Source organism: Perkinsus marinus, assembly GCF_000006405.1.
Source record: "Perkinsus marinus ATCC 50983 genomic scaffold scf_1104296931912, whole genome shotgun sequence".
NCBI lineage: Eukaryota > Perkinsozoa > Perkinsida > Perkinsidae > Perkinsus > Perkinsus marinus.
This window is the reverse complement of record NW_003215602.1, coordinates 107,733-130,065: the sequence shown is the minus strand read 5'-3', so window position 1 is coordinate 130,065 and position 22,333 is coordinate 107,733. Positions and strand designations below refer to the sequence as shown.

The window sequence follows — 22,333 nt, the reverse complement described above, 5'->3', positions numbered from 1 at the left end:
CAGGATCATGGGGCGAAGCCACATTCACGATCACACTCGAAATTGCCATTGACCTTAATAAAGTGCTGCAATATCACTATGTTTTGAGATGTATGACACTGTCAACAATGGCCGTATCGAGATGAACTACTGGAAGCGGATAGACCCAGCTGTCTGTATGAAGTCCGAGGAAGATACGCCAGTCGAACAGAGAACTTTCTATGTTGTGCAACATGACCGTGAAAGTTGAATTGACGCCCGCCCCTCTCGGCACCCCACTGCTGTTGAAAATGGACGCATTCATACCCATATTGAAACGCTCACCAGCATGGACATATCCTGGCAATGAATAGTTGTAGTCGGTGATCGTTTTGATGCCAGAGGTCAGCTTGAGCTCACCGCTCAAAGTGATATCAGACACATATCCTGGTAGTTTGGGGTCGTATTTACCTTGGCCGCCCCCTGACGTACACATAGTGACCACTCCATCTAGTAGAAGGAATATTAGTGTCTGCTTCAACAACATAGCACAGCCACCAGTCATCGCTGTCAAATTCGTCGCATTCCCTTGATTCAAAGTGGTTTTTATGCCCAGCACAACCGTCTTCGTTGGGATCTCCACGTCGAAGATGTTCAAGTCCATAGCAAGCTCCACTGTACCCGATGCATCGTAAGTTCCATTCACACAGTACTTATCAGCAGTCTGCTTGAGCGTAGGGGAGCAGCCCGCAGGTGTTACGAAAGGGACCGGGCTTCCGAGAGACAGCCCGCTCGCACTCTTGGGCAGTTCAACCGTGAGAAATTGAGTCTTCTCGGAGATATCGCCGAATCGTCTCGGCTTCAGGAAGAGCTGGCACTGAGCCGAAGGGAAACCCACAAGGGCTACGCAGTATAGGAGTCTGGCTGCCTTCATTAGGTTCACAAATTCCCTGAAGTTGGTGGAACTGACAGAATTCATTTTCGAAGAACTCTCTCAGAGAACCTGGACAACGGCCATGCTGTGACAGCTGTGCCGAGCACGCATGGACAACTTATCCCTGCGTGCTGCACAAACCGGTTGCTTCCAGCAGGAGAGGCATCGGCTTCCGAACTCCATCGACGTGTGCAAGAAGTTCCTTTGAGAAACGGAAGACTTTGGGATGCTGAGATCCGTATCCCTTGGCTATACAGAGGGCCCTTACAGGCGGCACTGCTGAATTAGCATCGATTGCTCACGCTCGCACAGCTGATCCTGCCTCTCCCTGATCCTGTCGAGTGATGTGCATACATATAGTGGAGTCCACCCTTGTAGACGACGTTGGGATTCCGTCCAAAAGAAGCGGCCCGTGTAAACTCTTAATCATGCTTTCATCTACGGTGGACGGTCCTCCTATACTGTCACTTCTCCAAAAGAGTTTTTTCCCGCGTGAAAATGCTTGTCGTACTCCTTTCCTGACGACGCTTGTCTTTGTTTGAGTTTATGTGATCAATTCGGTGGCTCACGCACATGAATCAGGCTGTAGAGCTTCTGCCTTTAGTCATGCCAACCTCGGAGGAAAGGCCCGAGACGGACCCCAAAGCCAATGTTGGAGGTAGACACACCTCTGCATTGAAGAATCAGCAACTTGTTGCCTAGATGCTACTAAGGCCCCTCGGATGGTCTGTTACTTGTGCCGACGACGTTTCGCCACTCTAGAGCACTTGCTGCGCCATGAGGAACTCTCCGATCTCCATAGAGCAAATCTAGAAGTGGGTGCGAACAATAGATCATGAACGACAATTTCCGTTTCAACACTCCATCTCTCGTCCTATTCGAATGGAATGCCGGTCGTCTTCAGGAACTGGATCATACGATCTCTTCGAAACGCTTGGAATTACGCCAGACTGTAGCAAAAACAAGAATAGCCTTGGAAGCTCTATCGACTGTTGAGGAGAAGAAGGAGCTGGAGAGGAAACTTGAAGAGGCCGAGACGACTTTGGGTGGGCTCGTATGCCAAGAACTGCTGGACTGGCTTCATTGCTAGGCTCCTTGCAAGAGAACTTCGAGAGGCGTATCTGTGTCTCTACTTCGACTCACGTGGACCAGACAGGTGTCGTCCATCTCCACGCGGAGCAGTTGGATAAGCTGGGCAAAGAAGATATCAATAAAGGAACTCCCAAGTTGGTCCACCTCGGTAACTCTGGAATGAGAATCTGGGTCGGAGCAAGCACATGGAAAGGGAACAAGAGGACCAATGAGGACAGGTAAGGCTGTTTGCAGGGACCGAGGATCTCGTACGAGCCGCTAGTAGGTTCATGCTGGACTTATCTCTCGTCACTCCAGACACAGATCCTCCAGTCCACGGTGTTGCCGTTTTCGATGGTCATAGTGGTTCGACGTGTGCCGACTATACGGTGAGCTTCTATTCGTATGCCATAGGGCGTTGACATATGGCGTATTATGTTATGATAGCTAGAGGACCGAGCCTTCCAAACCAGTGTTGCAATATATATGTAACTTCCCTCAGTTGAGCTCAGGAGTTTCATCAACATGGGAGTTAGCACGTGAGCCCAGATAGAGTGTGCAGAAACAATAAGGAACTCCCGAAAATTCCCGTCCTCAGAATTCCCGTATTGTCAATCACACATGTACTTGACCATGTGCGTACTTTCCCACGCTGTTCTCCGCGGTATAGGAAAGCTTGCGCCTCTCTAGAGTGTATGTTGCATCAGGTGGACCACATAGGAAATAGCATATCCCAATGCCTTGCAGCAAGGGACCCTACCATTCCTTTTCAACAGCGACTAGAAGAAAGCGTCCGGCAAGCATTCATCCTCACTGATGAAGATTTTCTCCAGATGGCATCGGCTCGTGACATCCCTGATGGTGTCCTTCGATCACCAGCAGCGGTTCCTTCGAAATTTCTTCTCAGGAACGACAGCGTTGATGGCAATTATGTGGGCTGACTCTGAGGAGAAGCTGAAGATACTCGTTGCGCACGCGGGAGATTCTCGAGCTATCCTAACCAGGAGCGGTGGAATGGACTGCGTGAGGTTGACGGAGGACCATAAGCCTAGTCGGGAGGATGAGCGGCAGTGGATTGAGAAAAGGGGAGGAATTGTGATCGAGATCAACGGCACGTGGCGGGTTTTTACTCCCGAAATCGTTGTTGTTGGTGACAAAGTAGCGCGATTGAAGCAATTGTCAGTTCAACGGTTATCGTTGTTCATCACAGGTGCTTCAATGGGGACTGGCCGTTTCCCGCTCGCTGGGTGACCTCCCTTTGAAGAGTCCTCGAATGGTGATCAACAATCATCCAGAAGTCAGAGTACACGACCTCGACCCCGCGATAGATCGGACAGTGGTCTTAGCTTCGGATGGAGTGTTTGATGTCCAATCTGATGACATGGTGGGTCTCCTCTGCAGTAGTCTGTACGGCTGTAATCGTCTTCTTCTTCACTCAGTGTTGTGATATATGTTTGCATTCCTCAGCTCTCAGAGTCTGAGAGTTTTCTCACTTGATACAGAAGTTGACATACAAATTCGGGTAGACGCCGTCGAAAACTCACCAAGATTTCCCAAAGTTTCTATATTGACATCAACACATGTAGTTGACTATGCGAATATTTTCAAAAAAGTTTCTCACACTGCCTTCACCTTAGCATCGATCTCCCAAGGAGAGGGTATCTTTCCGCCTCAGATAGCCTCACTGCTGGCTACCCAGTCACCTTGCAATCTAATTAAACCTGATGCATGCGCCCGTCGCATCGTTCGGCGAGCATATGAGCTTCTATCTGACGACAACCTCACTGCCGTGGTAGTTCATATCGTGCCATCCGAGATTGAAATCTCCGATGAGATCAAGAGTCGGAAGCGGCCGCCTACCGATGAGGAGCCCATCTCAAGAAATGCGAAGAAAAGCCGTCGAACGCTATGATGAGTTGAGTTAGCTATCAGTTACGTTCATATGTTGTGTTAATTTATTAGTAACCTCTTCTAACATGCAAACAAGATTGCACGAAACGCATTCGTGGGCACTCCGGCCTCTGTTTCGCTTACTATACTCTCCTAATTCGGCGTGGAGAATTCGCAGCTAGGATTCCACAGTGTTTCTCTGTGCTCAAGTACATCCTGCTCAAACGGGGAGCATCCTCTTGAAATGTACACCCGGGAACTAGTTAATGATCATACCCAGAACGTAGGGGGAGAGAAAACTGAGGCGACTCGTGGCCGCCCCCTAAAAAAGATACGCCTATCTTAAGTCGACATGTGATACCATCCGTCTAGGCACCCAATTGAGCGACAAAGCCCTTAGGTTTCCCTTGCATTCTCCGAGCCACATCATGATATTTCTAGCCGCTCTCCGAACTGCAGAAGTATCCGAGGAATTCCGTGTATAGAGGAAGTAGACACCACAATAATAGCCCAACGCAACACAACCTCCAGTGGTTGTGATGGGGCATTGTAGATGAATATACGATAATAATGAGATACGAGCGAGACGACGAATGAAACTGTATGATACGCAAATGGTGCGTCTCAGCTTACTGTCCTTGCGCTCTTGAGTATTCTTACGATATCTTAACGAAGTCGAGTTGGTTCCGTTGAGGGAACTGAGGTCATAATCGATTACAGTGGCGCGCGCTGAAATTTCCATTCGTCGTTGCTCAACGAAGTAGACATGGATTATCACTGTAGCTCTGGGACATTGACAACTCTACCATGACTCACTCCACTCCTCTTCACAACCGCTCAACTGAACATAAGGCAGAAATCCTTCGAAAGTGATCTCTACTTCTTTCCGACTGAACTTGCATCCGCTTCAATCTTAGGACCCTCGCGGCCACTCGTCTCCACAGAGCCCCGCTAAGTCATGCTGAACGCCGCTACTACCAACCTAAGATGAACAACGATCCACCGGCACTCCTCAAGTCATTGCGTCTCGAAGTAAAGCTGAGCTCATTGCATTCTGAGTTGTGTTTTCATTCTGTCTCAGACCTTCCCGCATAAGAGCTCTGTTGGTCTGTGTCCGCCCATCCCTGTACTGGTTAGACACAAGGCCGACACCGTTGGCGGCGTCATTGAGGGAGACCATCACTCGAAGAACACTAATCCGGGCTTCTCACGCAACATCCTCGGTGGCTTCTTCACTTCATGAACTACTTTTACTCTGTGTGTAACTGACTATGATGTTGATATACATTTTTCAAGTTGCGCTGAGGGGTAGCTGCTGGTCGAAAATGGTCTCGCGCTGCGATTACCACCACCATAGAAGTCGTACTGTCGCCGAAGGCGATCAGCGGACTCAAGTATGTCTTTGGTATCTTCTTTAAAAGCCACGATGGAACAATAAGGAATAAATAAATAGCAATAAATAAAAATAGCAAAGACAATAAAAACTCTGAGGAGTTCGGAGTGAGCAGGTCAGGCGGAGACTCGCCGCAATGCAGTCAACAGCTCTCTGTGACGAGCTGGCTATTGGCCAGTGGCTATCGGCTCGCCGCCCGAGTTTTCCAAACATCGATATCAGGAGTTTGTGGATGATATGGAATGTAGATGGAACCGTAGCTACGACAACATCTGTCGCTGTCAACGCGCGCCGAACGGGAACGTTGTACTATAGTGCGGGAAGTTTTCAAGCAACCTCGCCTGTTCGAAAGAGATTGAGGTTACTACATTCATTGGCTACACTGTCCGAATTTCATCATCAATCGAATAAATAACACACAGCCGTTCGCATTTGATTAAGAAGAGAAGTAGACCCTACGGTGCCAACTCGGCACTGCCAGGGAGCTCTCGGAAAGTTTCTCGGAAGTCTGAATCATCATCTACAGTCCTGACTTGGGATTCACACGAAGTGAAACGGTATGACTCAACAGCACTTTGCGATGTGGGGTCCGAAAGTCGGAAAGTGGTCATCGATCCATACTCCGCATTGCATGCTTGTGATCCAAACTAGAGTCCTCGACTCGTAGCCTGCAAGTTGCAGGGTGAATAAAGGAATCACCTTTCATCTGGTGGAGTCTATCAGCGAGAATGACACCACACCAATAATCGCAGGCGGCCGCTCATGGGCGCATCCTGCGAAGGATGAGCTATCCTCTCATTGACGAGTCTTATCCGCGGGGTTGGTCTTAAACCAAAACCTCGTTAGGAGATATTGGTCCCTCCGTGGGACTCCCTCGGTATCCAATAACCAATGGTGATTCACCATACTATAGCGATGCCCAGACCTGATGTTGACATAGGCTGGAGTGGATTTCTCGGTATCCGTTCTAGGGAAAATTCAATTTCCCCTCCGCTTGGTAGAATTTCCGAAATTGCAACTAAGAGACTTCGCCCATGATTGGAAGAATGGAGAGCGGGATAAATCCATAGAATCGATCTCCACAAGCAGGTCCTCTCGAGCAGGGCCTGCTCGAGTGTCCTTCGTGACATATCACAGGGAAGATTCCCGAGGCTCTCATTCACTGCTTGATACTCGGCAGGACGAATGGCGAGGATATTTGGGTTGTGATCCTATGTCGGTTGGTCTACTCGACTGGCAAGACCGAGACTGTACTGGGGGTCCTCCAGTGCAGGCACGGGACGATTCCGGATCATTCCGTGATGGAACAGAAGGCCGACACCTTGGTCATCATCGTAGATAGATAGGATGATCCTATCAGGGCTATTCTCGGTCCTATCATAATGATAAATGATACTGGACTGATAGCCGCTGGCTAGAAGTTATAGCCTATAACGAGCAACAGCTGTACCACTATGAAAAGATTTACGAAGGACCTTGGTGGGAAATTTGGTGGTGGTAATATCTGGTGTCACTGTCTGCGACACAGACTCTGTGCCATAGACTCGATCTCGCCCCAAGCAGGGACAATTTGATGTGGAGTCTCCTGTCCCGTAGAGTGTAGGATGGATCGAGATCGGTCTATGCAGAAGTGGGCAAAGAGGCTCCGAATGCAGACTTTCGAGTACGTTCCGCAAGCGTCTATAAGGCTCCGCTTAGGCTCTATGCTCACAGCCCAGGCTACTCATGCGTGGGACTCTCTCTTGAGCGGCTCCCAGAATTCCTATCAGGAATTTCCTAATAAATAGCACACAATGAGAGATGTCCCTGCGAATCCAATCACCGAAGCCATGAGCGCCGATCCCTTATGCGGACAGTTGTAACAGAGATTCTGCCACAGACTATTCGATCTGTCTGGCAGTAAGTGCCAGGGTTGCACACAGATGGGAACAATCGACCATTATTCCCATGTTCCCAGTTCCTGGGAAGAATCCTTTGAAGAATCCTGGGAAGTTTCCGGGAAGAACCGATCCCGGGAAGAACCGATCCCGGGAACAATTCTGCAATTTTTTCTAATGCGCGCTAAGGCACGCAAATTTATCGTAGGTGAGCAAGATCTGATTTCAGGTAAAGAGTAGATCTTGCCCATTCACCATTACCCCATGTCGTTTTTCCGCATGTGGCAAGCTGCATCTCGTAACGCTCTCGTTTCAATTGTTGTCATTTACTGATCTCGTAACGTTCGCGCTTCATTAGGGTGCGAATCCTAACATTTCAAATCGGCACATCCAAATTGGATTTGCAACCATAAAAACGATCCGGGTGTCAGTTTTTTGATTCCGAAAAGTGAAATCCGGATCTTTCTCTACTCGCAAAGTTGAGGGCGTGTCGCTATTTATGGCAGCACTTCATTTTCATTGGGCGATCCGTCAAAGGGAAGCTCAAACCCAACGGCTTCTTCTATCCAGTTCTCATCCCCCGTGAAGCGGTCAGCACAGGGGCTTACGGACAGTGGTCCGTAGAGAAGGTACTGTGGGTATTTAAATGCAGATTCTGCGAATGTTATGGAACGACTCTAAAATTTCGGGAACATCTCAACAAGCATCCCGAAAAGGTTTCTGAGAATATCCACCTAACGAGAGTACCTTTCACTTGAAAACCAGGTAATTTCTCATCAAGGATTGCGTCATTGTTCGCGTTGCTCTGAAGATCTTACTACATGTTACTCAGATCGCTCCGATCCAAGTCAGTACAATTTCGATGTCAAAAGGGGCGAGCTCATGCGCCCCACGGTGGGGCCCCCACCACACGCTCTTCACGCTTGAGTAGTCATCACTCGACGGTGATCCAGGAGTCCGCGACCCGGACCAGTATACCCAGTTACAGTACTTAGCTTGAAGGTCACTGGGCAGCGCCGACTGACAGTCGCCGTAGTATGAACAATGCCGCTGGAGTGATGCACTCTGCTCTGAAACCTCTAATGGGTGGTCGCTGTCCACATCTGCGGCTATGGTCGTGCTGACGACTCATCAGTCATGAGTAACCTTTTCTCTTTCATCCTACGTGGAAGGCGCGGCAACATTTCATCGATCCTCACGCGGTCGAGTAGAGGGCTCATTAGCAGTTGACTCAGCGGGGAGTGCCGTGGAAGTATGGCAAACACCATGGACCAGCGGATGATAGTCTGATGAACTTGCAGAATTCAGATGGCGGCGCCATCATGGCACTATCCTCGTGGCGGCGTCGCGGTTCAGCGTCAGCGTGGTGACGTCACACCATCGCACGTCATATTCCCCAAATTATCCATATGGCACTCTACCTTTGGAAAACCGCGAAGCCCACCTTGCGCATGGGCTTGTCTAAAAAGATTAACATGGTCGACGTGGTGTTCAATCACAGGAGGTCGCGAGGCAAACTCCCATTTAGGTTTGTGTCGGGGGAGGCGGACCCATTTCCTCGATGGTGAAGATTGAAAGAGATCACCATTATCTTCTCAGAGATGGCGATTCGGTGGTGTTCAGCCGCAATATCACCGCGAGCGCTATTTCTGATAATCTCCAGGGAGAGCCCCACTGTACCATATTGAGAAAGGACACAACAGCAGGAGGGGTACTTTACATCTACAGTACGCAGTTCCCAGCTCACTGGGCAGCGCCGACTGGCATACGTCATAGTACTAACGATGCCGCTGAAGCACTGTACTTTGCTCCGAAACATCTGGTGGGCCGTGGCTGATCGCATTTGTGCGCATAATCGTGCTGATGAATCACTAGTGACTCACGCGAAAGTCTCTGACTGGCCTTTAGGCATGGCCTTTCCTTACCTACTTCGATAGCTTAGATAGTTTTGGGCCATGTGCGTTGTCGCTGATGGACTCCATAGGTGAGATTATTGACATTGGAGAGAAGAGAAAGAAGAGATATCGGGCGTCACAGCTTCCACTACTGGGATGGCTGCATCGGGCGTTGAATGAACCGTTTGTGATCGATGCCGCAACTGACGCGCGCGTTCACACAAAGGATGACAGCAGGGGAAAGCTCCTCATCTGGGAGAACCGTACAGAAAATGGCTAACAAACATTACTCATGCTAGATCAGTTGCTGGTTTCTGCTCTATAGGATTCGAGTCAGGCTCAAGAACACCGAAGCCGCACTTCAGGGGCATGTGGAGGATATTCGCAAAGAAATCAGTGAGGTCTAGATTCAGTGGTATTAAATCAGAGTCTGATCATCAGACGGAAGTTCATTTCCACTTACCATTTTTGACTGTGATGCGTCATAGACTTAACGATATTGCTAAAGTACTACATTCTGGCCTGAAACATCCGATGGGTCATCACCGTCGATATGTGCAGTCATAGCCCACGAGCATCAGCCGTGTCTATGGCGGTGACAGTCGAGCCATTTCAAGCGGCCCGCTTGACTCAGGCTCGTTGAGCCTCGTGCGCAGAATCTTGAAGCACTGAAATGCGATAGGATTCTGATCATCAGATTCTGAATCTGATGTTCTATGTCAAAACTGCCTTTCCTGAAGAGCCTTCAGGCTAGAGTCTAGCCGCTGGACAGAGTGAATAAACTTACTGAGTTGCCCAAGGCAACTGATTTACTCCGCCGATTTTTCCAATATCCCGCTGAGGTGTATGAAAATCACAAAATAAGTACTGTGGAGAATTTCCTGAGCTTGCGGAATTCGGATGGAGCATCCTCATAATCTCTAGTGGGAGCCCCTCATTAAACCTCATTGAGAGGACACAACGACAGGAAGGACTTTCGAAACTAGCATAAGGTAAAATTCACATATATCATCATAGAAGTGAAGACGCCCGACATGACTTGAAAGAAGGGCCGCCGCAGACCCACATTCCAGCGAGAAGTATGACCAACTGAACACCGCACTTTTGGCAAGGACCAGCCCAGGGTCCACAGAGACTCGTCTCGGTACTCACCAGCACGGAACAACAGAACAGAATCTGCATCTTCTTGTTTCTCCACCACAGCTGTCGACGAAGGTCAGCTGCCTGAACAACTCAACTCAAACAAGGGCGCGTTTTCAAGTCTTTAATCTCGCCTCTCTGCGGAATATGGTGGCTGTGCGATTGAGATCATCAGTCTTCTCGACTAAGAGCTCAATTTTCTCCTGAATACGACTAACATCGACACCATTGAATCCGATCTGATCCCAACCTGTCGTTTAATTATGTTATCAATATTTTCAACCATGTTGTCATGGATATTACCAATATGTGCTCTCACCCTAGTGATGGTATCGGCCTGAAATCAACAAACTGTATACGTTTCGAACTCCCTCCGTCCGGAGGTTTATATTCAATGGCAGTTTTCCTCAGGGAAGACATGACAACTCAGTGTGAACGGAAATCGGAAAAACTATTTTTATGATATCAATGATGAGTCTCTAGCCATATAACGCTGGCACGGGTTGGCAATGACGTATCTGCAGTGCAGTTTCTTCCACGTCGCGAAGTAACACACAATCTTTACTCTTCGAAGATTCCTCAATGACTTCGATCCCGCGATCACATCTCGGGAATCTCGACGCGAGATGAGATGATCTCCCCATTTCAATGGAATTATTTCTTGTGGCACACACAGGTTCATGCGACTCAATTTTGGTTGATGGAGGAGAGAGGCAGACTATGAACGTCGTAGGAAGTGAACTTATCGATTTACTTACGATAAGTAAATTGATATTAATGATGAGGTCGGTTAATAAGATAAGTAACCTACCTCAGGAGAGTTGTGGAACTCCATCAGGGTCGCAAGCACAGAGTGCTGCATTTCTCCGTTTAACTGGAGAGGCGTAGCTGCTTTCACTACAGCATAATTGAACCTACCAAAATCCGCTCAACGCATCCATTCAAGGCGCGACTCACTGTTCTTCAAACTTATTCTTCAAATCCTCGAGGAATCTAAAAGGCCTCTGCCTGAGAAATCATGTATGCATCACATTTCATCGTTCAGGAAGGTTCTAGCAACATTCAAGCTTCTTGCCGCAAGTGGAGCGTGAGATGAATACCTGCCCATTCGCTCGTCCGCCATGCAAAGGAAAGTAATGCGGCAAGGTGGCTGACTGTTCTGCTGCCTGCTGGAGGTCAGCAGAGAATGATAGTGAAATGTGTATCTATGATGACTTACTATGACGTGAGTGTAATATCCACTCCCTCACCCATCGTAGACATAACTCTTTCTTATTTCCTCCAATACACCGGCCGTCTGCGCGCTTATCTTCCCCAGAAGCACCTGTTGTTTGACCAAGCCAGCTTAGCCCATTCTCGAAGAGTAAACCTTCAGCCTCGAAAAACTTCCCACATTCAGGCGGATTTCAAGCTCTGGGAGATAGGCTTTCGACATCAGAGCTATCAAGTCGATTATCTTCATCCCTCAATCGAAGCGACAGTCGAATTGGCCAGTTCTCACCCTGGCAACGGTCGTGAAGTTTCCCCCGACAAACGCGTATTCACACAGAACAGTTTTATCTGAGGTGTATATCGATGATGACAAAAAACATGAGATATCAGTTTTCACCTCTGGCGACCATCGAATAGAGGATACGAGGAGCACTGTCGACAGTCTCAGCGTTCGCCACTGTGAGCGGTACTGTAGGACTGTCAAACGCCGCACTAGAGCTGGCAGCCATGAAAGAGAGAGATTCCTGCCTATGTCGTATTACAGCATAAACCAAAATCCTTTTGTGAACTTGTAGCAATCACCTAATGCTGTTGCTCTTCAGTGGATTGAAAATGAAACATCAACTCCAATGATCCAATCTCGCTCGCGCTCACTCACTCGAGAAACAACGACGGAGCTTCATCTCTGAACTTCAGAGTCTGAAGTTTCACAACCTATGAGCACGGAGAAAGATTTCGGAGTCTGAGTTCTTCCCTTCTCCGTGTTCAGAGTCTCAGACCACCGTGACACAGTTTGTGGCCAGCAGACAGAGATGTGAGGAACTTATAAACTTCTGGAGAAGAACGGAAGCAAACCGGAAAGCCGACAATATTGAAGCTTAGGATGGGTTTATAAGAGCTCGTATGAGAACTGAAACGAGAGAACGAAGGAGAATGGAAGTGTTGCTATGCAGAATCGCCAATAAAGACTTCAACCCAACCCAGCAGTCGAAGACCAGAAAATCATGTAGTTGTGTATTACAAGGAATCAACGGCGTGTTCAATACAAGGCAAGCAACTTTAGAAATGTTCATCATTTAAAATCAGAGTTCATCTTCAGGGAGCAACTCGCTGTCATCGAAGATACTCCCACCATCCGCGGCGAACGGTAGTATGAAAGCTCGAATTTGGTCTTTCGGATCGCGACCAATATCATTGATAGAAGCCTGAGCCGAAGTGAGTCGTGAAGAGCTTCACATACAAGGTGTTTGAATCCCCGTGAGCACTTCCGAGTACGCACTTATCAGTGTCATGCAAGAGTTTCGGGACTGGATTCCTTCACCTCTATGTATTCATAAGAGCTCGTCAGGTTTTGAAACCGCACACGAACCTGGACCAGGATTCCTGGTCAATAACCGTACAAGTACATCACGTCAACTTCTCAGTACAAAAATTCACGAAAAGAGGGAAGCACTGCACGCCCTTGGTCGTTAGTCTACCATTTCCTCCTCCGACAACTCGAAGTCGAATATGTTCAGGTTTTCTTCGATCCGTTCTCTTCGGACACTCTTGGGGATCACAACTGTCCCTCGTTGAATAGCCCAGCGCAGAGCAACCTGCTCGAATAAATAGTATCCTATCGAAACCAAGTAGACGCCGGAAACAGTGGAACATCCCAGGCTCACTTGAGCCGCGGTCTTCGCATGGCTGACAGCAATCTGTTTTATACTTGGGTGATGGAAAACATCAGGGAGGGGTCCTGGATGCTCGTACCTAGATGACCTACGCTCTCCTAGTTGACAACAGTATCAGCATCTTACGGGTATCCAGGAGCTCCCAATGGAGCATAAGCAACCACCTTCATACCTCTCGCAGTGCAGAAGTCTAATAACTTGTCTTGTGGTAGGAAAGGATGCACCTCAACAAATAAACTCTTGACCCCTCACAAATGCGCAGGACACTACTTCTATTTGGTTCACAGCTGGTCTGATCCGTGATTTGGATAACAGGTCCGTCGTTCGCTGGATACCGAAGTTGCTGACTCCAATGGAACGAACCTTGAGCAGAAGCATTCCCAGCAAGAAGATAAATTGCAACAAAACGCGTGAACAACACCACAGGTTGGGCGTTTTTCGGAGCATGGGCGGGCCAAACTCAGCACAATTTGGAAGATGGTAAATAATGTGAATGATAAATCATCATTGATGATGAGTAATTTGGGAGATGGTGAGTGATCAAAATGTCAGCTGTAAGCCTCGCGGCTTCTTACTTTATATAAAGAAAGTAAGAGACCGCGACTTCTATCCAGCTTGCATAGCATACCATAATGTGGTATGCGGAATAACCCTGCTCATATTTGCAGCATCGGGCACTCCGGGCACTCGTGCAACAGTACCATCTCCATCAACTCGCGGTTAGACGTAAGTATGGCGTTGATGGCGGCGCCGATCCTGTTGCCAAGAGCCAATAGTTATTCCACTGAGGGTTTCTCACACACTTCTCATTCGATAGCACAACAGGTCGACCTTCACAGTAGACTAAGTCTTCAGTCCTTGAACGGTTCAAGTTGAACCAGTGTAGGATTGTAACTCTCCTTTAAAATAGTAATAATGCTGATAGGGCTTCACACTCCGATACTCTCATGAAGCGGTATCCATGTCCAGAAAATCAGTGGTCGACTGCCATCGAATGTCAGTCTTCAGCAGAGCATGGAAAGTCAGTTCACAACTCTCCTCCGATCTGACTTCCGTCTACAGGGAACCATGATCTTGAGACTACATGACTCAGTCGGAACCGTCGAAGACCACTGGATGTGTAAGGCTCTAGCTAGTGCCCACGAGACACTGTGTAATGCTTAGCAATCGTACGTGATGCCCTTTCAAACACTCACGATCAATTCCGACTTATGCTTCGTTGCGCTCAACTCAGCGGAACTGAACAAGGTGAAATAGACCGCTGTCGTCATCAATCTTGGCCTGGCTCCGATGAGTTCTATTGGATATCCAGTTTGGATACATAATGTACCATACATCGAGAGAGAATACCACTATGGTATTTTCACTCGAAAAATTACGACGACTATGCGTTAGTTACGTATACGTAACGTTCAGTCATCCGAATAGGACAAATCAAGCCAGAGAAACATTCCTGACCTATGACCCAGCAACAGACTGTGAAGAAGCGCTAGTGACCGTGAATACTTTCTCCCGAGTTCTGATCATTCTCAGCACACGGATAAGTAACTCTGAGAATTTCTCGAAGTTATTTGCGAGGTTTTCTCGCCGAGAAAATCTCGAAGATGAACAACTTGGCAGAGAAACAATGTCGGGATGAATAACTTTTCGGAGAATAACAATGGCACTGCTGATATCAATAACAGTCTGCTGTGGCAGTAGAAATTACAGCAAGATTGTGGGAACTCCGCGGGCTGATTGCGTTGGCGTCTCCAACGCAATCATCCAACGCGAGATCGAACTTGGATCCCCAACTTGGGGATCCCACCTCAACGGCATCCTATTCGTCCCATGCCAACAGATCGCGAATTGTGACTCGCAATCAGGTCTGCTCTATCATATATGTATATTTCCATGTCTATGTCTAACACAGCGTCAGAAAAAGGTAAATTCTTCAAAGCATCTACGACCATCTCAACTACCACCTTCTTCTCTTCATACAACTCCTCAAACATCCTCCACGTGTCACCTAGATCATGACTCGCATTGACAGCTGGGAGACCCTCTGGAGTGGTGGGGAAAAAGCGGCTGTAACTGAGAGGTAAACACGCTGAAACCCAGCCAATCCAACATGCGCCAAACGTGTTGAAGAAGTGTTTTTCACGTCCCTGAACTTCAATTCCAAACTTCCAGAAGACCCCATGAAGTGTTCCTGCTTCGACACGAAACTTCAAGTTTCGAATGGATGCTCAGTGGAATGAAAACAAGAAGTTCCCTATTACTCTTCCAAGTCATTCTGATGCTCCCATGCCTCTGGCATATGCAATAACAGTTGGTCCAAGTAGTCAACTTGCAGATCCACGAGCATCTTTTCAACTCTGTTTCGCACAAGATCAGCCCTGTAATCTGTAGGCCACAATTTCGATACCAAAAATACATCAGATCGCTTCACGATTCCATCACCAATAGCGCGCTTCAGCGCTCTCCCGACTTGCTCATGGTTCATGTACCTAGAGACGACCTACTACCTGATAGTTACAAATGTCCCACACTGATTATTTCTCAACTACAATTTTAGTTCCCATATGTATACACAGAGGTTCTCTTATATTACAAGTCAGCAGTATCAATATGTCTGTAACCCATTTGAAGGGCCGAGTACACGGCTTCCTCCACTTCGTCTCCGCGAGACATAAAAGTACCAAGTCCAATAACCGGCATTTCAATGCCGTTATTCAAAGTCACCGAACTACCATTCACGACACTGCTGCTTACACAGAGTATCTACAGCCAGTGCATAAACGGTGAGAGATTTATTCCGATAAAACCTACCACGAGGAGCAGCCAACTGGAACACTCGAGAAGGTGCATGAGGATCAACTTCTGGTATCAAAGTGTGAACTAAATCAACCCAAATCAACTAGATTCTTCCCCGTGCGGAGAGCAACGCTGTTGAAACGCCCCCAGGAGATGAACGTAACTCAAATTTTCACTAATTGTGAAATGCTTTGTAATGAGCAAGCCAGATCTAGTAGGACACATTAACAGCTGTCAAGATAATACACATTTTTCGCTGTGACGCTTCACTACAAAAAAGACGGTAGACCTCATTTCGAGTTGCGTTACCCTATAGCTTTCGTTAGCGTCTCTCATATGAATATAGCCTTACCGGAGTTCGTGGGCCTAGAAACTAGCTGAAAAGAGATATGGACGGTGAGAATTTCAAGGGCTGTTGAACTAACGATGACAGGGCAACGCTTCAAGCAAGCGTAGGGGTGACCTTGCAGACGCTATCTGTAAACGGCTGTAGTTCTACAGTTGTTGAGATGGCATTGTTCCATTTCATGGAAAGAAAATCACTTCGCTCCGCTCATTGAGTTTGCGTACGAACGTAGCTCAGTCTTCATAAGAAGCTTTACGGCTTTCATCACTTTGGCACTTGCTGAGTTCGAAGTCTACTACGACTTTTCTCCAAGAAGGAGCAGTATAGTGTAAGAGCCCGTCTGTTGTTGATACTGTTGTGTTTCCTATTCACACGGCGCAATACCAGGCATGGACGGAAAAGCACCAAAATGATACTGCCGTAATACTCTCCTCAAAGACTCAGAATAAATGAACAGAAAAACTACTAATTCGCTATGCACTTACGTGCTCATCACTTCGGCGCTCGCCGTTTGGCGGCAACAGCTAAGACTCCCAACTTGCGCCTGGAGTGGCGCAGGTTCGATCCCCGCGTATGTCATTTTTCCACCAATTTTTGCAAAGAAGATATGCCTAGCGATGTAAACACTTCATACACAAAACGATCAAAACTCACGAGGCATCTCTCCTAAGCAGAATCTCTCTCTTCGGAAGAACATTCTATATGAGTTTCGGCTAAGAATATATTTTTTCGCGTTGCAAATTTTGGAAATTTTTTCTCAGTTTACCTCTCTTGTTGTCGTAAAGGCTCTTCTACTCTCCTCTACTATAATAACATGTACGGTACCAACAACAACGCATATTACCAACAACAACAGCAGCAGCATGAGAGACTCCCCATCGGCTCATGCGAAAACCGACAAGTTTCTCCACAACCAGGAACGCCCATGTCCCAGCCCGGAACGCCTGTAGCTTATTATCAAACTCTGTACAATCCAATAGCACCGGGGACGCCTCAAATGACCCCGCAGGTAGTTTGGTTTCATCTTTTAGGAATGAAGTCCTGTTTCTTTTTGCAACTACTCGAAATTTCGTAAATTTAACTTGAAAATTTCGAAATTCAACTGCTCGAAATTTCGGAAAATTAACTTGAAAATTTCGAAATTCAACTGCTCGAAATTTCGGAAAATTAACTTGAAAATTTCGAAACTCAACTGCTCGAAATTTCGGAAATTTAACTTGAAAATTTCGAAATTCAACTACTCGAAATTTCGAAAATTTTCAATTTTCAAGTTAAATTTCGAAACTTTCGATTTTCAATTTTCAATTTTCACTCCTCCTATTTCAGTCGCCCGCCGGTTCAGTGCGTTCCGTTGGAAGTTACGCTCCTATCGGATATGTAAGTTTCGCGAGGTGTGGTATCGCAGAGAATTTCCTTTTGCGTGCTCAGCCACAGGGTTATGCGTCGTCGCCAACCTTCATGGGAGCGGGACCATCCTACTCTTTATCTGTAGGAGCTTCGAAATGTCAAATTTTCCGGAATTTTTCACCCCTCATAAATCGTCTATTAATACTCCTTCTTAGACCACTGGTAACTACCCGTCTCCGCCTCCACCAGCACAGGGCGAGTACGGCGCTCCTGTATATCAGCTTCCATACGGAGCGATCCCCCAACAGCAGCAACAACAACAACAAACATACGTAAATCATTGGGTATTGTTGGAGTAGGAATATATGTTTGCTGTTCCTCGCTGAGCTCGACAATTTCCTCACTATTATACACATGAATTCGGATAAAAGTTTAGAAACCAACAAGAATTTCCTCAAAATTTTTCGCTTTTTTTCATACTGCTCTACTGCGTGCTAGGGGTAGTGTATTCGAGCTTCACCCGTTTTACGTGAAGTGACGTAAAACTCGGTGAAAAACGCGACATTCGCGGTGATATGCAGTAGTTGTGAGATATGTTTTTCACTATTGTCTTTCACATCACTAAAAGGGTGAAACTCCATTGAAATGGTCCCACTACAGAGTGGACCATCGGGAATTTGTAAATTTATAAGTTTCACAAATTCTTCATTCTTCGTTTTTTCCTTTTCTAAAGAGAATTTTTCGTAAAATATCCTCTCAGAATTCTCATATTATCACCAACACATGTAGTTGACCATGTGCATCTTTCATATATTTTTCTCTCAGGGTTACCCTTCCCCCTCCCCAGTAGCTGCGGCCTACTACGGTGCGTATATCGGCAATCCAGCGATGGTGCGTAGTACCGGAGGCTCTCCTACGAACAGTGTCTGCTCCCTTTCTTCGGATAGCGGAATACCTCAGTCGCCCATGATTAACCCTATGCAAATGTCCCCGATGAATATAGGTAATATTAGGAATAGTTGGGATCGTTGAAATTATTGGATTATGTGATTTTTTTTTGAAAAAAAAACACAAAATTTTAGAAAATTTTTATTCTGTATATATAACTTTATTTTTTAGAATTTTTCACTCCGTAGATTAAAGTTTGCCGCTGAAAATATACATCGGAAAATCATGGAAAATTCTTTTCGCGAGAATTTTTTCTGATTTCGAAGATTAAAAGTGGCGTGGTATATATAGCGAAAGATTACCGAAAAATTTTCATTTCGTAGATGCGAAAAAAATAATTTGTATATATGAAACTTTTCTGGGTTCTTCGGCCGATGGTATTGTGATTTACGGATTTTCAAAAATGTGGACATTTTTTTCTTCTTTTTTGGGAAAATTTGCGAATCAAAAATGAAAATTTTGGGAAATTTTTGGAAATTTTTATTGGTTTTCGAGTTCTATAATCAGTGAGGAAACCCCAAACTCAGCTGAGGAAAGCGAACATAAATTCCTTTAACACTGTTTTTCCATGGAAATTTTTTCAGCGCCTCCGATGGTTCTCCAAAGAGATTCGTCCGGTAATATGATATTACCTCCAGTCGGTTACTTTGTTCGTGATGCAGAAAATGTAAGAAAAAATACAAATTTTTTGTCAGAAATTTTTTTCTTCAGGTTGATCCGGAAAATTTATGCTATGCGGATATTCGCCAGAACAAGGCTGGTCCGCCCGGTAGTGGCGACAGCGCTCGAACAGGAAATTTCCGAGAAATTTCGGAGCAGGAATATAGGAATTTTCCTGAGAGAAAGCAACAACGAGAAGAGGGATATCGTCGTGGGAATCGCCATCATCATAATAATAAGCAACAACAAGTTTCGCAGCAAGTTGCTGTTCATGAGGGTTCGGGAAAAACGTTGAGGTGGGTTTGGGGAAAAAATTCCGAATATTTGTTTTATTGCCTCAGCTGAGCTCAAGAGTTTTCAAATTGGTTATGAGATTCGGTTAGAAATGTAGAGAAACTAATGAGAGTTTTTTTTTAAATTTATATTGTCACCAACGCATGTAGTTGACCATGTGCATAGCTGATCTCCTTTATGAATATCTTTCATAGTGCGGTGCTTGGAGAGCTTTCGTGTGCGTGCGTGCGCGAGGTCAACATGCGATACAAATAGAGCGACTTCGACAAGGACCAACGCATCGTTCTGTTGGGTATGAAATTGTAATTGTATTATGAAGGCTGCACAGTTCGGAGTTGGTAGATCCAGGAAGCGAAGGTTGATGACTTTCGCATTCGAAACAGTGTTTACTAGCTCAGTAGGTTAGGATTCTGGGTCATCATTCAAAGCACCCAAGATCGAATCCGAGACATTGTATATATTGCGTATGATGTTGGGGGTTCGGCGAGCTCCGCTCCTTCGCATCGAGGATGTAGTAGTGTGTAATATCTTTCATAGTGCGTAATATCTTTCGTAATGCGTAATATCTTTCATAGTGCGTAATATCTCTCGTAATGCGTAATATCTTTCGTAGTGCGTGATATCTTTCGTAGTGCGTGATATCTTTCGTAGTGCGTATTATCTTCTGAGTGCGTAATATCTTTCATAGTGCGTGATATCTTAATCTTCTTAGTGCGTAATATTTTTTAATTTTATCAGAACGCTATTGCAAGAGCTCGATGAAGAAGATGAGAATTGCATTTTCATCGTTCGCCGCATTCACAAGTTCGGATTCAAATCGCCGGTGTTTTTGAGGGAATATTTTGAGGAATATGGGCAGGTGAGAAATTGCGATTATTTTTTCAAAATTTTACTTGTTTTTAGTGATGTTCATTATAATGGAGTTTCGGCGGTGATGTGAAAAACATATTTTATATTTCACTTCAAAAACGCGTGAAACATGGGTAGTGTTTTACACGTGATATGAAAAACACTAGTGAAAAACATATTTTACATTAAGTATGTTACACGTTATTCACTGCTCACATGCGTTTTTCGCGAAGTGAATTGTGAAATGTGTTTTTTCAACATCACGCGTGAAACTCCAATAAATAATTCTCAATAACAGTGAAGTTTCACCCGTTCTACGTGGAGTGGCGTAAAACTCGGTGATTTACGCGATATTTGCGCCTTGCAATAGTCGTAAAATATTTTGTTCATATCACGTGTAAAACACCACACATGTTTTACGCGTTGTTGAAGTGAAATATGAAATATGTTTTTCACTAGTGTTTTTCATATCACGTGTAAAACACCACACATATTTTACGCGTTTTTGAAGTGAAATGTGAAATATGTTTTTCACTAGTGTTTTTCATATCACGGTCGTGAAACTCCAATATATCGTGTTTTAGGTGAGGAAGGTGTTGGTCGCACATTCGCGGCAACTGCAACCCGGTCCGAACGATACAACGTAAGTCCATTGGAGTGTGGGAAAATACATTACATGTGTTGGTGACAATATGAAAACTTTTATTGGTTTTTGTATACGTCTATAATTAGTGAGGAAACTCCTCCTGAGCTTAGCAGTTGAGGAAAGCGAACGTATATTCGTACTCCAACACTGGGTGAGAATTTGTCACCGCGCTACGAAATTAGGTCACCACAAGAGGAAAATTCCGAGACAAAAAATTTGCGGGAAATTTTTATTGATTTTTGTATACTCTGGGATCAGTGAGGAAAATTTTGAAAAAAGCAAACATATATTTTCATGGTTTTTTTCAGGAGAACTAGATCGCGACCCGCTTCCCTTGGTTTTGTTTTGATGGCAAATTCAGAATCAGTGCAACGCATTCTCGCGGACGGTCCAGCTCACATGATTGCTGATGTGGAAATTACGGTATGACAATTTATTTTTTATTTTATTTTCCTACCACATTTTGGAAATTTCGTCAGGTGCATCCGTTCGAAAACAGACACCCAGAAAAAGACTCGCAAGAAGAGTGATTTCAGCAATTATTTATTTCTCCCAATCGTTTGATTTCGCTCCGTCGTTTGTTGGAGAATATGTTGTATATTAGAAAAAAATGTTGTTGTTGTATATTGTTGTTGTTGTTGTTGTTGTTGTTGTTGTTATCGTGAATCACAATGATTGAGTTTCACCCATGTAGTAATGAGTGAAAAACGCGATATTCGCGGTGATATGCAGTAGTCGTGAAATATGTTTTCCACTAGTGTTTTTCATATCACTAGGGTGAAACTTCAATGTAAATATACAACTGAAAACGCGCGGTTATTGTTGTTCACTATCATAGCAAGAAAAAGTACCTCTGAGACTCTTACCGTTATAACATCGTGTTGAGTTGGAAATGTGGTATTAAAATTTTATTTTTTTTTTCAGAAATTTGGGGAGAATAGCCCCACATTCTGTGTGTATTTGATACATGAATGGATTTATCATGTTGGAAATTGGATGGGAAAAAATGATTTTCATGAAATAATTCCACAAAAAAAAATTCACGCGAAAAATGATTTTTTACGTATTTACGTGGAAAAAAAGTTTTTTTTCCCAATCACTCCGTGAGAAGAAGATGCGCATGGTCGACTACATTCGTCGGTGATATAATATGAAAATTCTTATTGGTTTCTGTACACTTCTACCCGAATTCTATAATTTTTGAGAAACTCTGCTGAACTCAGCTGAGGAAGAACATATATTCCTCCACACAACATCTTTTGTTGGAAAAAATCTTAGATATTCCTTCAGGAGTTCTCAAATGTGGAAAATAATTCCACTAGCAACAATTTTACTATTTTCACTACGGCGAGTGAGTGCTGATGATCCTAGAGGGCTTCAACTCGTCCACATAGAAAACAAAGA

At 45.4% G+C, this 22,333-nt stretch overlaps 6 protein-coding genes across 6 annotated transcripts in view; 3 read left to right on the top strand and 3 right to left on the bottom strand.

Moving 5' to 3' along the window:
* Positions 1 to 76: 76 nt before the first annotated feature.
* Pmar_PMAR027601 (hypothetical protein) lies at positions 77 to 892 on the bottom strand (the record flags this gene model as incomplete). Its single annotated transcript, XM_002786044.1, has 1 exon — positions 77 to 892. The coding sequence occupies one exon, from the start codon at positions 890 to 892 to the stop codon at positions 77 to 79; it is 816 nt and encodes a 271-aa protein (XP_002786090.1).
* Positions 893 to 1,498: 606 nt separating this feature from the next.
* On the top strand, positions 1,499 to 3,875 carry Pmar_PMAR027600 (protein phosphatase 2C, putative; the record flags this gene model as incomplete). The annotated part of the gene is made up of 9 exons (XM_002786043.1): positions 1,499 to 1,550; positions 1,595 to 1,707; positions 1,797 to 1,938; positions 1,983 to 2,202; positions 2,250 to 2,352; positions 2,671 to 2,824; positions 2,871 to 3,121; positions 3,174 to 3,347; positions 3,639 to 3,875. The coding sequence occupies 9 exons, from the start codon at positions 1,499 to 1,501 to the stop codon at positions 3,873 to 3,875; spliced, it is 1,446 nt and encodes a 481-aa protein (XP_002786089.1).
* A 785-nt stretch (positions 3,876 to 4,660) lies between these two features.
* Pmar_PMAR027599 (hypothetical protein) lies at positions 4,661 to 5,096 on the top strand (the record flags this gene model as incomplete). Its single annotated transcript, XM_002786042.1, has 3 exons — positions 4,661 to 4,722; positions 4,771 to 4,885; positions 4,935 to 5,096. 3 exons carry the CDS (start codon positions 4,661 to 4,663, stop codon positions 5,094 to 5,096), a joined length of 339 nt encoding a protein of 112 aa, XP_002786088.1.
* A 5,178-nt stretch (positions 5,097 to 10,274) lies between these two features.
* Pmar_PMAR027598 (Vesicle-associated membrane protein, putative) lies at positions 10,275 to 11,281 on the bottom strand (the record flags this gene model as incomplete). The annotated part of the gene is made up of 5 exons (XM_002786041.1): positions 10,275 to 10,361; positions 10,409 to 10,495; positions 10,970 to 11,072; positions 11,116 to 11,166; positions 11,259 to 11,281. The coding sequence occupies 5 exons, from the start codon at positions 11,279 to 11,281 to the stop codon at positions 10,275 to 10,277; spliced, it is 351 nt and encodes a 116-aa protein (XP_002786087.1).
* Positions 11,282 to 12,839: 1,558 nt separating this feature from the next.
* On the bottom strand, positions 12,840 to 15,743 carry Pmar_PMAR027597 (aldo-keto reductase, putative; the record flags this gene model as incomplete). The annotated part of the gene is made up of 7 exons (XM_002786040.1): positions 12,840 to 12,965; positions 13,035 to 13,122; positions 13,170 to 13,267; positions 13,314 to 13,406; positions 15,008 to 15,062; positions 15,305 to 15,532; positions 15,637 to 15,743. 7 exons carry the CDS (start codon positions 15,741 to 15,743, stop codon positions 12,840 to 12,842), a joined length of 795 nt encoding a protein of 264 aa, XP_002786086.1.
* Positions 15,744 to 17,110: 1,367 nt separating this feature from the next.
* The window catches only part of Pmar_PMAR027596 (hypothetical protein), a gene marked incomplete at both ends in the record, with an annotated part of 5,925 nt that continues 702 nt past the window's right edge, over positions 17,111 to 22,333 (top strand). Inside the window, 9 exons of the mRNA XM_002786039.1 lie at positions 17,111 to 17,194; positions 17,512 to 17,562; positions 17,748 to 17,864; positions 18,358 to 18,535; positions 19,065 to 19,147; positions 19,192 to 19,436; positions 20,173 to 20,293; positions 20,868 to 20,926; positions 21,238 to 21,352. Coding sequence (XP_002786085.1) covers positions 17,111 to 17,194; positions 17,512 to 17,562; positions 17,748 to 17,864; positions 18,358 to 18,535; positions 19,065 to 19,147; positions 19,192 to 19,436; positions 20,173 to 20,293; positions 20,868 to 20,926; positions 21,238 to 21,352 — 1,053 coding nt within the window. The remainder of the gene's footprint in view (positions 17,195 to 17,511; positions 17,563 to 17,747; positions 17,865 to 18,357; positions 18,536 to 19,064; positions 19,148 to 19,191; positions 19,437 to 20,172; positions 20,294 to 20,867; positions 20,927 to 21,237; positions 21,353 to 22,333) is intronic.